We start from the raw sequence: 17299 nt of genomic DNA on the forward strand, positions 1-17299 counted from the left end.
TTCCTTCATTTCCACTTCAGTCCATATCAATCGATACACACACACACACACACTATATACATGGTGCTAGGGTTAACTCTTTTATATACTAATGTAATGCTTCTTGTGGCCTCGGTTACGTATTTTCACATTAGCTCTCCAGGACTGAGAATAGTCTGTCCATAAAACTGGAAAAGGCAATCATCTGACCCAATTGATGTTACCCGCAAAAAGTTTTAACCAAATAAATAGTTCCTATTAGTTCAAAGAATAACAAAATTTTAGATATACACACACAAACCATATTCCTTCATTCAAATTATAAGCATAAATTTCATATATAACCAAAAAGACTTATAAATACAATTATTTAAAACACTATTAGCATCCAAATATAACCTCACTACGCTGAAATAAATGTATACAGATTATAGTTTTCAAACATATTTTTATGTTACCTCACTATTTCCACACAATGAAGCAGAGCAAATACAGAAACCCAAATCTCAAAGAAGTTTAATGGCAGTTCATAAATGGCAGAACCAGATATAAACCCAGGGTTCTGATTCAGAGCCCATATCTTTACCCAATGTACTGGTTTTAGATATTCTGAAATAATAATAGTAGTAAAATGATATCACTACCACCGATAAATAGCAGGTATAATATGATCCCATTCAGAGAAGTATATGCATTCACGAATATTCATATATGTATAAGCCAAAGACTATACACCAAAAATTTAATAGTATCAAAGATTTTAATTTTTTCTACTGATTTTTCTAAAAATTTTTACAATTTGTCTAAAAACTTCTACATGTTTACTTTTAGTTTCTGTAATAGTGTAAGGGGCATTTTCTTATAAAATTTTTCATAAGCAGCAGCATACACAGGCAGGTAAGATACAGAATCTACCAATATAAGACAAATATTATTGTAATATTTTCACAATTTGGAAAGACATTATATTTGAAATTATTTCTATTATAGTGACACCAATCGAAATGAACTCAAGTTACCTGTGATCCAATTTCCATACATCCCTGTCCCACAGCTTTAGCAAATTTCTCTTTAAAGATGCATCCAATATCCTTCACTCTTTTCAGGATACTTTCCTTTGGATTCACTGTGCAGTTCTTTAAAGAGGAAAAACTTAAGTCAATGTTGAGGATACTATTCAATCATAATTAACATGTCTGTCCTATGATATACAACTTTTCACTTTTTGATTATTTACACTATGGAAATACTTCCATAAAAACTAGGTAAACACAACTACTGAAAATAAAAGGAGCATAAAGAATTTCATTTTAGGATGTTAGTAACCAAAAAACACTAAAGCACAAATAAAAAACCCTACTATCTAAATTTTCTGCTATGTTAAAGAAGAGATTTGGTAGCCCCTCCATCCATCAAAAAAGAGTCTCAAAGACATTACAAACTGATACCATGAAAATACAAAGGATCATAAGTGACTACTAAGAACAATTATACACCAACAACTGGAAAACCTAAAAGAAAAAGAAAACTTCTTAGAAACATACAAACTACCAAATCTGAACCATGAAAAAACATAAAACCTGATCAATCAAGAAACCAAATAATCAAGAAACAAAAGTCAAGATCCAGACAGCTTCACAGGTGAATTTTATCAGACATCCAAAAAGGAATTAATACCAAAACTTCTCACACCCTTCCAAAAAATAGAAGAAATAACACTTCCAAACACATTTTACAAGGCCAGCATTACCCTGACACCAAAACCAGACAAGGATACCACATGAAAACAAAATTATAGGCCAATATCCCTGATGAATGTAAATGCAAAAATCCACACAGAACAAATGATTAGGAAGCCAAATTAAACAATATGTTAAAGGATCATATACCACAATCAAGTGATATTTATTCCAGAGATGCTAGGATGACTCCACATTCACAAATCAATTGATATGATACATTAACACAATGAAGGATAAAAATCATATAATCTCAATAGATGCAGAAAATTCTTGACAAAATTCAACATCCATTTACAATAAAAACTCTCAACAAAGCAAGTAGAGAGAGAACATACTTCAAAATAATAAAAGCCATTTATGACAAGCCCACAGCTAACATCATATTCAGTGGTGAAAAGCTGACAGATTTTCCTGTAAGATCAGAAACAAAGATGCTCACTCTCCTCCCACTTTTATTCAACATAGTATTGAAAGTCTTAGCCAGAGCAAATTGGCAAGAAAAAGAAATAACAGGCATCCAAACTGGAAAAGAAGTAAAACTGTGTCTATTGATACATGACACATTATGTATAAAAAACCCTAAAGACTCCATCAAATCATTGTTAGAATAAACAAATTTAGTAAAGTTGCAGGATACAAAATCAATGGACAGAAATCAGGTGTGTTTCTATGCACTAATAATGTACTAACAGAAAGAGAAATTAATAAAAAATCCTATTTACAATTGCATCAAAAAGAATAAATTACCTAGAAAAGAAACTGAAGAAGACAAAAATAAATGCAAAGATATCCCATGTTCATGGGCTGGAAGGATTAATATTGTTAAAATGTCCATACTACCCAAAGCAATCTACAGATTCAATGCAATCCCTATCAAAATTCTAATGGCTTTTCCACAGAAATAAGTGATCCAAAAGTTTGTACCCATCAACAAAAGATTAAAGTAATCTTGAGAAAGAACAAAGAACAAATCACACTACCTGATTTCAAACTGTATTACAAAGCTATAGTAATCAAAACAGTACGTTATTAGCACAAAACAGACATGCAGAGCAGTGGAACAGAATAGAGCCCAGAAATAAACTCATGCATACAATTAATCTGTGACAAAGGAAGCAAAAACATACAATGGGGGAAAGATGGTCTCTTCAATAAACAGTGCTGGGGAAACTAGACAGCCACAGGAAAAAGAATAAAACTTGCCAACAATACAAAAAATTAACTCGAAGTGGATTAAAGACCTAAATATAAGACACGATACCATAAAACTCCTAGAAGAAAACATAGGAGATAAACTCCTTGACATTAGTCCACAAAACAAAAAGGAAACCAATCTACTGAATGAGAGAAATATTGGCAAATCATATATTTAGCAAGGGGTTAATATTCAAAATATATAAATAACTCATACAAGTCAACAAATAGTCTGATTTTTAAAAAAAGGCAGACCTGAATAGACACTCTTCCAAAGAAGACATACAGATAGCCAATCAACACATGAAAAGAAGTTCAACATCACTAATCATCATGGAAAGGCAAATCAAAACCACAATGAGATATCACCTTATACCGGTCAGAATGGCTACAATTATAAAGACCAGAAATAACAAACATTGACAAGGATGTGGAGAAAAGGGAGCCCCATGTACTGTGGGAATGTAAATTGCTACAGCTACCATGGAAAAGAGTATGGAAGTTCCTCAGAAAATTAAAAATAGAACCACTATATGATCTAGCAATTCCACTTCTGGTATTTATCTGAAGGAAACAAAAACGCTAACTCAAAAAGATCTGTATCCCATCTTCACTGCAGCATTATTTACAGTAGAAAAGACATGGAAACAACCTAATTGTCCATGATTGAATAATGGATAACATATATATGTATGTACGTATGCACGTGTATAAAATGGAATGTTATCCATCCACAAAAAATGAAATCTTCCATCTGTGACATGTATGGAACTTGAGGGCATTATGCCAAATGAAATAAGTCAGACTGAGAAAGACAAATACTGTAAGAACTCATTTATATGTGGACTCTGAAAAAAAAAAAAAAAGACAAACACAAAAAATCAAGCTAGATACAAAAAACAAATTGGTATTGCCCGAGTAGGGGTTGGAGGTGGGCAAAATGGGTGAAAGCTATAAGAAGTTACAAACCTTCAGTTATAAAATAAATAAAATAAGTCATGAGGATGTAATATACAGCATGGTGACTATAGACAATAATACTGTAATGTATAATTGGAAAGTTGCTAAGAGAATAAATCTTAAAAGTCCTTATCACAAGAAAACAAAAATTTCTAATTTCTTTCTAATTTCTAATGTATGATGACATGGGAACCACACTTACTGTGATCATTTTGCAATATATACAAATATTTAATCATTATGTTACATATTTGAAACAAAATGTTATATATATATCAATCATACTCCAACAAAAATAAACTAAAAATGAAACAATTATGACTACTAAAATAAAAAGAATCTCATGTACTCTCATAAATTATCTTCAATTAAGAGTTAAATTGGGGTGGATATTACCCTAAAAATACAAATAATAAAATTAAAACTATGATTTGAGTTTGGTATCATATCCTAATTAAAAACTGTGCTAAGAGTTAAGTATTATTAAATCATTTCACTACCTTTTCAAAACACATAATAGAGAAATGGTTACAAAAGAAGTTTCAATACATGCATCATATGGGGTGGGGCTCTATTTAGTAATTAAAATTTATCACAAGATGATTACTAAAATGCATATGATGATACATTAAAATATTCTGTAATTCATATTGTAATCTATTAGAACATATCAAAAACTTGATTCCCTTCAGCTATAACCAGAGAGTGACTATATTCTTACAATCTTTATGGGTCAAATACATTCAAAATACTATAAATTAGAAAATAAACTTTTGGCCTCAGCAATCACACAACAAAAAGAAATAAAAGGCATCCAAAGGGGCAAGGAAGAAGTCAAACTTTCACTATTTGCAGATGACATGATACTCTATGTAGAAAACCTGAAAGATTCTGCCAAAAAATTACCAGAATACACAAATTCAGCAAAGTAGCAGGATATAAAATCAATATGTAGAAATCTGTTGCATTTTTATACAGCAATAACGAAGCAGCAGAAAAAGAAATCAAGGAATCAATCCCATTTGCAACTGCACCAAAAACAGTAAGATTCCTAGGAATAAACCTAACTAAAGAGGTGAAAGATCTATACTCTGAAAACTATAGAACACTTATGAAAGAAACAGAAGATGACACAAAGAAGTGGAAAAGCATTCCATGTTCATGGATTAGAAAGAACATTGTTAAAATGTCTATACTACAGAAACCAACCTACACATTTAATGCAATCCCTATAAAAATACCACCAGAGGGGCGCCTGGGTGGCTCAGTCAGTTAAGTGTCCAACTTCAGCTCAGGTCATGATCTCACACTCCATGAGTTCAAGCCCCACGTCGGGCTCTGTGCTGACAGCTCAGAGCCTGGAGCCTGCTTCAGGTTCTGTGTCTCCCCCTCTCTCTCTGCCCCTCCCCTGTTCATGCTCTGTCTCTGTCTCAAAAGTAAAACTAAAAACATTTAAAAAAAATTTTTAAAAAAATACCACCAGAATTTTTCACAAAGCTAGAACAAACAACGCTAAAATTTTTATGGAGCCACAAAAGACCCCAAATAGCCAAAGCAATGTTGAAAAAGAAAATCAAAGCAGGAGGCGTCACAATCCCAGACTTCAAGCTGTATTACAAAGCTGTAATCATCAAGACAGTATGGCACTGGCACAATTAATGGATTAATGGAACAGAATAGAGAACCCAGAAATGGATCCACAACTATACAGTCAACTAATCTTCAACAAAGCAGGAAAGACTATCCAATGGGGAAAAACACAGTCTCTTCAACAAATGGTGTTCAGAAAACTGGATGGGAACATGCAGAAGAATGAAACTGGACCACTTTCTTACACAAAAATTCAAAACGGATGAAAGACCTAAATGTGAGACAGGAAACTACCAAAATCCTAGAGAACCTCTTGGGAACTATTGGGACCGAAAAAAAGCTTCTGCACAGCAAAGGAAACAATCAACAAAACTAAAAGGCAGCCTACAGAATGGGACAAGATATCTGCAATGACATTATCTGATAAAGGGTTAGTAACCAACATTTACAAAGAACTTATCAAACTCAGCACCCAAAAAACCACCTAGTTAAGAAATGGGCAGAAAACATGAATAGGCACTTCTCCAAAGAAGACATCCAGATGGCTAACAGACACATGAAAAGATGCTCAACATCATTCATCATCATGGAAATGCAAATCAAAACCACATTAAGGGGCGCCTGGGTGGCGCAGTCGGTTAGGCGTCCGACTTCAGCCAGGTCACGATCTTGCGGTCCGTGAGTTTGAGCCCCGCGTTGGGCTCTGGGCTGATGGCTCAGAGCCTGGAGCCTGTTTCCGATTCTGTGTCTCCCTCTCTCTCTGCCCCTCCCCCGTTCATGCTCTGTCTCTCTCTGTCCCCCAAAAAATAAATAAACGTTGAAAAAATAAATAAATAAAAAAAATAAAAAAAAAAAACACATTAAGATACCACTTCACACCAGTGAGAGTGACTAAAATTAACAACTCAGGAAACGACAGATGTTGGCGAGGATGTGGACAAAGGGGAACCCTCTTGCACTGTTGGTGGGAATGCAAACTGGTGCAGCCACTCTGAAAAACAGTATGTAGTTCCTCAAAAAGTTAAAAACAGAAATACTCCACAACCCAGCAATTGCACTGTTAGGTATTTACCCAAAGGATACAAAATAGATTCAAAGGGATACATGCACCCAAATGTTTCCAGCAGCATTATCAACAATAGCCCAACTATGGAGATAACCCAATGTCCATCTACTGATGAATGGATACAGAAGATGTGGTATACACACACACACACGCACATATACATAGGAATATTACACAGCCATCAAAAAGATTGAAATATTGCCATTTGTAGCAGTGTGGATGGAGCTAGAATGTATTATGCATATGGGAATGGGAGGAGACAAGAGAGTGAAACAAACCACAGCAGTCTCTTATTTTTTTTTATTGACAATGCTTTATTTTTTTTAATTTAAATGCAAGTTAGTTAGCCTACAGCATAGTATCGGTATCAGGAGTAGAACCCAGAGTTTCATCACTTACATAAAACACCCAGGGCTCATCCCAATAAGCACCCTCCTTAATGCCCATCACCCGTTTAGCTCATCCCCCCATTCACCTACCCTCCAGCAACCCTCAGTTTGTTCTCTACATTTAAGAGTCTCTTATAGTTTGTCTCCCTCTGTTTTCATCTTATCTTTCTTTCCCTTTCCTTATGTGTTTCTTAAATTCTACCTATGAGTGAAATCATGTGATGTTTGTCTTTGACTGACTTATTTTGCTTAGCATTAATACATTCTGGTTCCATCCACACTGTTGCAAATGGCAAGATTTCATTCCTTTTCATCACCGAGTAATATCCTGTGTATAAATACACCACATCTTTATCCATTCGTCAGTTGATGGACATTTGGTCTCTTTCCATAATTTAGCTATTGTTGATAGCGCTGCTATAAACATTGGGGTTCAGATCAGCTTTTTTGTGTTGTTTGGATAAATACCTAGTAGTGCAATTGCTGGCTCATAGGGTAGTTCTATTTTTAATCTTCTGAGGAACCTTCATACTGTCTCCCAGAGTGGCTGCACCAAACCACCAGAGACTCTTAATCACAGAGAACAGGATTGATAGAGGAAGGTATAGGAGACAAACTAGATGGGTAATGGGTACTAAGGAGGTCACTTCTTGTGATTAGCACTGGATGTATGGAAGCAATAAATCACTGAATTCTACTTCTGAAACCAATACTGCACTGTATGTGAACTAACAAAAATTTAAATTAAAAAAGAGTGAAACAAAATAAGCTTTCTAAAACCAAGCTTAATTATACCTTTCTTTGAAATATGAACACTGGAGCACCTGGGTAAGCATCTGACTCTCGATTTCAGCTCAGATCATGATTTCATGGTAGGTCGCAAGATGGAGTCCTGCACTGGGCTCACACTGGGCATGCAGACTTCTTAAGATTCTCTCCTGAGGTGCCTGGGTGGCTCAGTCTGTTCAGCATCTGCCTCTTAATTTCAGCTCAGATCAGGATCTCATGGTTTGTGAGATATAGCCCCACCTTAGGCTCTGCACTGACAATGTGGAGCCTGCTTGGGATTCTCGTTCTCTACCCCTTCCCTGATCATGCTGTCTTTCCCTCTTTCTCACAATAAATAAACATTAAAAAAAAAACTCTCTCCCTCTGCCCCTCCCCTATTCACTCACTTTCTACCCTCACCTCTAAAAAAGAAATAAATAAAATATGAACACTGTCATTCAAAAATTTCACATTCTATAAAATCAATAATTCTTTGGGAAAGAAAACAGCACACATATGTTAGAAACAATAACAAAGAAGCCTCTCCTGTCATAAAGTCATTGTTGCCTGGCACAAAAACAAACACTCAGATCAGTGGAACAGAACAGAAAACCCAGAAATGGACCCACAAACGTATGGCCAACTAATCTTTGGCAAAGTAGGAAATAATACAATGGAATAAAGACAGTCTCTTCAGCAAGTGGTGCTGGGAAAACTGGACAGTGACATGCAGAAAAATGAACCTGGACCACTTTCTTACACCATACACAAAAATAAACTCAAAATGGATGAAAGACCTCGATGTAAGACAGGAAGCCATCAATATCCTCGAGGAGAAAGCAGGCAAAAACCTCTATGATCTTGGCCACAGCAACTTCTTACTCAACAGGTTTCCAGATGCAAGGGAACCCAAAGCAAAAATGAACTATTGGGACCTCATCAAAATAAAAAGCTTCTGTACATTGAAGGAAACAATCAGCAAAACTAAAAGGCAACCAACAGAATGGAAGAAGATATTTGCAAAAGACGTATCAGATAAAGGGTTAGTATCCATAATCTATAAAGGACTTATCAAACTCAACACCCAAAAAATGGGCAAAAGACATGAATAGATACTTCTCCAAAGAAGACATTCAGATGGCCAACTGACACATGAAAAAATGCTCAACATCACTCAGCATCAGGGAAATACAAATCAAAACCGCAACGAGATACCACCTCACCCCTGTCAGAATGGCTAACATTAACAACTCAGGCAACAACAGATGCTGGTGAGGATGAAGAGAAAGGATCTCTTGTGCACTGCTTATGAGAATGCAAACTGGTACAGTCACTGTGGAGAACAGTATGGAGGTTCCTCAAAAAATTAAAAATAGAACTACCCTATGACCCAGCCATTGCACTACTAGGTATTTATCCAACAGATACAGGTATGCTGTTTCGAAGGGACACATGCACCCCAATGTTTGTAGCAGCACTATCAATAGCCAAGAAAGAGCCCAAATGTCCATTAATGGATGAATGGATAAAGAAAATGTGGTATATATACACAATGGAGTATTACTTGGCAATCAAAAAGAATGAAATCTTGCCATTTGCAACTACGTGGATGGAACTGGAGGGTATTATGCTAAGCAAAATTAGTCAGAGAAAGACAAATACCATATGACTTCACTCATATGAGGGTTTAAGATACAAAACAGATGAACATAAGGGAATGGAAGCAAAAATAATATAAAAACAGGGAGCGGGACAAAACCTAAGAGACTTACATATGGAGTACAAACAGAGGGTTACTGGAGGGGTTGTGCAAGGAGGGGATGGGCTAAATGGGTAAGGGGCATTAAGGAATCTACTCCTGAAATCATTGCTGCACTATATGATAAGTAATTTGAATGTAAATTTAAAAAATTAATTAATTAAAAAAAAAATAAAGTCACTGTTGCCAAAACATTCACTTAAATGCCTACAACTTCTAAGATTTTACTTACAGAAGATGTCATTCATTATAAAAATAGAGAAACCTGAACTAATAAAGACATAAACTCAAAGAACAACTTAGTGATCCTCAAAACATGCTCTTAAGGTAAGCAATTTGCAATCTAGATAGGAAAAAAATGCAGTTAGGCTGTTAAGCTTCATTTAATGTTAAAGTTTACATTGAGCTCCAGAGAATGCCCCTGAGGTAGAATATTCTGCCAAACTAAAATATTGTAAAATAAAAAAAGAGCTCCTACATACTCCAAATGTTAGAGGAAATATTCAAAATGAATTTGAGAAGATAGATTATTGGGGGAAAACGAGAGACGGGTGGGGGGGGGGGGAGAGAAGCAAACCAGACGAGTCTCAACTATAGAGAACAAAAAGGGTAGCTGGAGTGGTGCTGGGTGACGGGATGGGCTAAATGGGTGATGGGCATTAAGGAGGGCACTTGAGATGAGAACTGGGTGTTAATGTCAGAGATGAATCACTAAATTCTACACATGAAACCAATTTTACCAGATATGCTAACTAACTAGAATTTAAATAAAAACTTGAAATAAAAATAAGAGAACAGGGACGCCTGGGTGGCTCAGTTGGTTAAGCGTCTGACTTCAGCTCAGGTCACAATCTCCCGGTTCGTGGGTTCGAGTCCCTCACTGGCCTCTCTACTGTCATCACAGAGCCCACTTCATATCCTCTGTCCCCCTCTGTCTATCTCTCCCATCCGCCTCTCAAAAATAAACATTTTTAAAAACAGAACAAAGAGATTATCATTCTTTTAACTTCTATCATTATTTCTTTTAAAAGTTCTAAGTAATTGAGTAGCTATTTTTGGGAAATATTCTTGTGCTACAGATAATCCACATATAAGAGCAACTTCAAGCAATTTGGATAAACAAAATCAGTTCTGAGCCAACACAATTATGAATATGATGACAAAATACTTTGCTAATTCATGGGGGGCATATAAGCAAGAAGATGACAACAGAGTATGACAAAGCCACAGGCAGGTCACGGTATTAAATGTTAACCATACAGGGGCGCCTGGGTGGCTCAGTCGGTTAAGCGTCCGACTTCAGCTCGGGTCACGATCTGGCGGTCCATGAGTTCGAGCCCCGCATCAGGCTCTGGGCTGATGGCTCAGAGCCTGGAGCCTGCTTCCGATTCTGTGTCTCCCTCTCTCTCTGCCCCTCTCCCGTTCATGCTCTGTCTCTCTCTGTCTCAAAAATAAATAAATGTTAAAAACAAAAGTAAAAAAAAAAATGTTAACCATACAGAGCACAGAGTTATTGGAATACGGCAAATTGTAATAATTCTCTTGGCCTTATCCAATTTCCATGGATGAGCATTTCTGTGAATCCTAACCTTTATTTAAATTTAAATAAGGAGTGAAGAAGCAAGCAAGCAACGTACACATTAGTTTTCATTATTTCTTTTTTTTTTTAATTTTTTTTTTTTAACGTTTATTTACTTTTGAGACAGAGAGAGACAGAGCATGAACGGGGGAGGGTCAGAGAGAGAGAGGGAGACACAGAATCTGAAACAGGCTCCAGGCTCTGAGCTGTCAGCCCAGAGCCCGACACGGGGCTCGAACTCACGAGCCGTGAGATCATGACCTGAGCTGAAGTCGGACGCTCAACCGACTGAGCCACCCAGGCACCCAGTTTTCATTATTTCATTCTTTCTCTAGTTTTTGCATAGCAAGGGCCCTTCAGATGTCAAACTCAGGTCTATAGGAATTGGAAACTGCAATACACACAAGTTCAGACAAGAAATGTAAATAAAAATGGGCTGAAAACAGGATTAAAAAGACTATAGAGATACGGTAAATGTTAAATCCTAATACCACATTCAAAGAAAAGATCTTAAAAGCAGTCAGAAAGAAAATATACACTAACTATAATGAAACAACAGTCAGATTCACAGATTTCTTAAACAGCAATCAGGAGAGCCAGGAAATAGCAAAATAATATCTACAAACTTCTAAGAGAAAGTAAATATCTAGAATTGAAGATTCAGCTAAACTACTTGACAAAAAGACTAAAGAAATTTTAATAAACAAAACACAAACCTTTTAAGTTCATCCCAAACTGACACTCACTGAGGAAATTATTTAAATATGTATTTGACACATAGATCAATGGAAGAGAGTAAAGAACCCAGATATGGACCCACAAATGTACGGTCAACTCATCTTCAGCAAAGCAGAAAAGAATATCCAATGGAAAAAAGTTCTTCAGCAAATGGTGTTGGGAAAACTGGACAGTGACATGCAGAAAAATAAACCTGAACCATTTTCTCACATTATACACAAAAATAAACTCAAAATGGATGAAAAACCTATGTGTAAGACAGAAAATCATCAAAATCCTACAGGAGAAAACAGACAACAACCTTTTGACCTTGGCCATAGCAACTTCTTACTTGACTCCAAAGGCAAGGGAAACAAAAGCAAAAATGAGCTATGGGGATCTTATCAAGATAAAAAACTTCTGCACAGTGAAGGAAACAATCAACAAAACTAAAAGGCAACTGATAAAATGAGAGAAGATACTTGCAAATGACATATCAGATAAAGGGTTAGTATCCAAAATCTATTAAAAAAATCAAACTCGGGGCGCCTGGGTGACGCAGTCGGTTAAGCGTCCGACTTCAGCCAGGTCACGATCCTGCGGTCCGTGAGTTCGAGCCCCGCGTCGGGCTCTGGGCTGATGGCTCAGAGCCTGGAGCCTGTTTCCAATTCTGTGTCTCCCTCTCTCTCTGCCCCTTGCCCATTCATGCTCTGTCTCTCTCTGTCCCAAAAATAAATAGATGTTGAAAAAAAAAAAAAAATCAAACTCAACACCCACAAAACAAATAATCCAGTTAACCAAGAGGCAGAAGACATGAATAGACACTTCTCCAAAGAAGACATCCAGATGGCTAACAGACACATGAAAAGATGCTCGACATGACTCAGCATCAGGGAAATACAAATCAAAACCATAATGAGATACCACCTCACACCTGTCAGAATGGCTAACAACTCAGACAACGACAGATGTTGGTGAGGATGTAGAGAAAGGGGAACACTTCTGCACTGTTGGTGGGAATGCAAACTGGCATAGCCACTGTAGAGAATAGTATGGAGGTTCCTCAAAAAATTAAAAAGAGAGTTACTCTACAACCCAGCAATTGTACTACTAGCTATTTATCCAAAGGATACAAAAATGCTGATTCAAAGGGGCACGTGAACCCCAATGTTTATACCAGCACTATCAAATAGCCAAAGTATGAGGAGAGCCCAGATGTCCATTGACTGATGAATAAAGAAGATGTAAATAAAATCATACATACAATGGAACACTACTTGGCAATCAAGAAGAATGACACTTTCCAGTTGCAACAGAACTAGAATGTATTATGGTAAGTGAAAGAAGCCAGAGAAAGATAAATATCACATGATTTCACTCATATGTGGAATTTAAGAAACACAACAGATGAACATAGGGGAAGGGGAGAAAAAATAAAAACAGAGAGGGAGACAAGTCATAAGAGACTCTTAAATACAGAACAAACTGAGGGTTGCTGGAGGGAAGGGGGGGATGGGCTAAATGGGTGATGGTTATTAAGAAGGCATTTATTGGGATGAGTACTGGATGTTATATACGTAAATGACGAATCACTAAATTTTACTACTGAAATTATTATATGTTAACTAACTTGGATTTAAACAAAATAAAACAAAAAAATATGTATCTGAAGAAGAAAGAAAATGAAATCAGAAATGAAGTCTAAGTTGCAAGAAAGAATTTGTCAACAAGCAAGGCAAAGATTAAACATGAAAAAATCCAAAAATAGCACTAAGTGAAATAGTACTACCAACATCTAATTTGGAGGTTTCAAAAAAGCAAGAAATAAGATAACAGACAAGGGTATGTTGGTTGGGAGATGTTTAAAAAAATATTCAGTATTTTTAATAATTTTTCTAATTTTAAATTTCTTTATCAAAATAACAAAGTTTTATTTATTGCTTACATTAAAATAGGAAATCAGATTTTCTGATGGTTGATCACTTGCTGAATTTAAGATCATCATTAACTGTTGAATAGTATTCATAACGGTCCTAGAGAAAAAAAATAGGAAGAAATATTAAGCAATGAAGGAAAGCAAATAAATAAAATGTATCTATCTATTTCACAAGTTAAATCTTAAAACTCACTATTTCTTGTTTATATTTAAGAAGTTCTCTGAAATAAGACTTTACAAAGCCCTTAGTGTACTGTTATTTACAAGGACTTACATTTACTTAAACCTTTAAGAAAGAACATGTTCATAATCACTAAGATCATAATTAAAAACACTGATAGGTTTATTTACGAATAAAACTACATTTCAGTACACAATTAATTGGCAAAATTAATGATATTTTAGGAAAAGCACATATAAACTGCTATCAAAATGGTAATTTAAGAAAACATTACAATTAAAGTTTTTCAAATACAGTAGCATATACCCTAACTCAAATGAAGAAACATGACTTTACAAAGATTTTCAAGATGAAACAAACATTTTAGAAGTCATCACTGTTAAAGCATAAAATTGGGTCAGTCCCTTAAGATTTCTTTAATGCTATAATTATGTGTGTGTGTTGTACAGTAAATACTAATGTTCCAATTTTGGAATGGTAGCACATTGCTACTATAGGTACTGTTTAATAGTGCAAAGAACTATAGAATGTTTATGGCTGAAAGGTTCCTTAAATATTGTTCAGTGAACATGTTCAGTGAGAATTTTCTTCCTCTTTTTTGTAACCTCAGTAAGAATTACTCAGTTTGGAAAAAGAACTTGTCTTTATATCTTCTAAACTCTTTTTTTTTTTAATTTTTTTTTCAACGTTTATTTATTTTTGGGACAGAGAGAGACAGAGCATGAACGGGGGAGGGGCAGAGAGAGAGGGACACACAGAATCGGAAACAGGCTCCAGGCTCTGAGCCATCAGCCCAGAGCCTGACACGGGGCTTGAACTCACAGACCGCGAGATCGTGACCTGGCTGAAGTCGGACGCTCAACCGACTGCGCCACCCAGGCGCCCCTCTTCTAAACTCTTTTGGTAAAGTTTCCTTTCAGGAAAAAAACATGTCAAACATCCCTGGTTTTTCTTTGAATCATCTTTGTTATTATACCAAACTATTTTTTTTATAAATACTTAACATTTTTATTTTATTTTGCTTTATTTTTATTTTTTAATGTTTATTTTTGAGAGAGAATGAGCATGCACGAGTGGGGGAGGGGCAGAGAGAGTAGGAGGCAGAGAATCTAAAGCAGGCTCCATTCTGTCAGCACAAAGCCCTACATGGGGTTGAGACTCCTGAACTGTGAGATCATGACCTCACCCGAAGTCGGACACTTAACCAACTGAGCCACCCAGTTGCCTCTACACCGAACCACTATACCTCTCTCAACTGATATTTGTACATTCTCACCTTTCAAACATTATTGCTTTTATAACTTGTACATCCTCTAATCTACTTAAGCCACATTGACCAAAGCCACAAATAACTAATTGCTAAAACTAAAAGATCCTTCTCACTTGTTCTGATACCCGATTTCCTTCAAACATGTGACACTCAAACACCTGCTCTTTCCTAAAATTCCCTCCCTCCCTTGGCTTTTTTGGCTTCATCCTCTGAGGCCCCTTCTCATTCTCTTTAACTTCTATGTAGTCCTTAAATGCTAGCATTCTTTAGGGTTCAGCCCTTAGCCATTCTTGCTATTACATACCTTTACTTCAGGCAACCTCATCTTTCTTTATGGTTTTAACTTTCCCTGATGATTCTCAAATCTGTAAGAGCTTATATCCTTCTGCTTACTACTTCTTCATATCCCATAAATGCCTCATGAATAATATTCTGAATATTATTCATCAAATATTCATCAAATATTTATCAAACCTGTTCTTGTTCCTTTATTTCAACTGCCTACTCTTGGCTTGGATATTCAGCATTTCTCAACTGAATTACTGCAATAGAGCAGTTCAGGGATTTTGACTATGTGTATGGTAATCAGGTCTATGCACGTGTAGTTTAGAAAAATACCTCCTCAGGTTATTTTAATTTGCACCCTTGGTTAAGAACCACTGTGACACATTGAGAGGTCAATTTCTCACTATGTCCTCCTTAGTCCATCCCCTTGCAAACTACTACCATGAAATTCAGAAGCTAAAAAAAGGACAAGTTTCAAGAAGAGGGAAAAGCAAGTGTGAAGGTCTTCAAGTATAAAGGAAGAGCTTTAAGCATTCAGCAAACTGGCTAGTTCATCATGAGCAGGCAAACAAGATAAGTTGAGAGAGGCAACAGAAGCTGGATCTTATAGGCACTGTGAAGGAATGTGCATTTCAACTGCAACAGGAAGCAATCAAAGGTTTAATATGGTGAACATGATCTGACTCACATTTCTAGATTACTATTCTGGGGCTCTCTGGAGAATATATTTGGTGGTGGGGAGAGAGGAAAAGTGAGGAGAGTAGACACAGCAAGATCAATTAGGAGGCTACTGCAAAAAAATCCAAAACAAAGAGAAAGAGATCTTGGACAAGGGTGGTGAGACTGCAAATGGAGAACAGGAGATGGACTCGAGGTATTTAAAAGGTAGATTCAACAAGACTTGGTAAGAGATTAGATGTAGAAAGTGAGGAAAAGGACAGAAAAATGCTTCTAATCCAAGTTTATGCAGAGCAAAGGATAATACATCTTTTTCTTCTTTATTTACTGAGATGGAACACATTCCCACTCTAGCTTATATTCTTTAAGGACAGACAGAACTATGTCTAATAATCATATCCTCAGCAACTAGTAAAATACCTGGCATGCAAAGACCACTCAATCATGTTTGTTGTGTGTATATACAAATATACAATAGAATGAACAAACCCAAAGGACTATAAGGCACAGAATAATAACAGTGAAAATCAAAAGAAAATTCATACCTAACTGGAGTCTGCGGAAGCATTGTATTCACCTCTTCATCAGAGTTACTTTTTCGTGGTGTTCTCTGCATTTCAAAACTAAGTAATGATAAACAAAGTCATTAACATATAGTTTGTGCTTTATGAATCAAAAGAGCAGTATATTACCATCATACAAAATGGTAAGTCAATAGCAAGTGATAGGAAACAGATGATTCAAAAGCTGTTTAATTAAGTCAAATTTTATTTTTTTCACCATTGTTTTTAAGTTGGGTTTTTCTTCCACTAGGTTTATGAAAAACAGGTGCACCAATTCATTAACAATTTTTTAAAAGTGAAAGTTAGATGCTATCTCTAAATGCTAGATGGTATTACTAACCAAGCTGTTCAGTATTAAAAAATATCAAAGCTTAAGTTTCTTAACCATTACGCCTTCCGAAGACCTTACTTTGACTTAAACTTGAAACATTCTGTATTTAACCTATAAATTATATAGATTTTCAGTTACATATTCAAAAACTTCATGCTAACGACATAAACATAAATTTTTTGTAATTACTCTCAATCATTCCTATTTTAGGATTATACATGACAATTCAAGAGAATATACTTTTGTATTAACATTTAAAAAAAAGAACCAAGCAATAATAGTAGATGAAAGGGTGGGAAAGAGAGACCACTA

The 17299-nt window shown here is 35.8% G+C and overlaps 1 protein-coding gene across 1 annotated transcript in view; it reads right to left on the reverse strand.

Annotated features, from left to right (window-relative positions):
* RB1 (RB transcriptional corepressor 1) overlaps window positions 1-17299 on the reverse strand; it is a 180128-nt gene that overhangs the window by 97341 nt on the left and 65488 nt on the right. Inside the window, exons 11-13 of the mRNA XM_043578450.1 lie at window positions 16639-16716; window positions 13689-13776; window positions 999-1115 (exon numbers count right to left, since the gene is read on the reverse strand). Coding sequence (XP_043434385.1) covers window positions 999-1115; window positions 13689-13776; window positions 16639-16716 — 283 coding nt within the window. The remainder of the gene's footprint in view (window positions 1-998; window positions 1116-13688; window positions 13777-16638; window positions 16717-17299) is intronic.

This window comes from Prionailurus bengalensis, chromosome A1 (genome assembly GCF_016509475.1).
Source record: "Prionailurus bengalensis isolate Pbe53 chromosome A1, Fcat_Pben_1.1_paternal_pri, whole genome shotgun sequence".
Classification (NCBI taxonomy): Eukaryota; Metazoa; Chordata; class Mammalia; order Carnivora; family Felidae; genus Prionailurus; species Prionailurus bengalensis.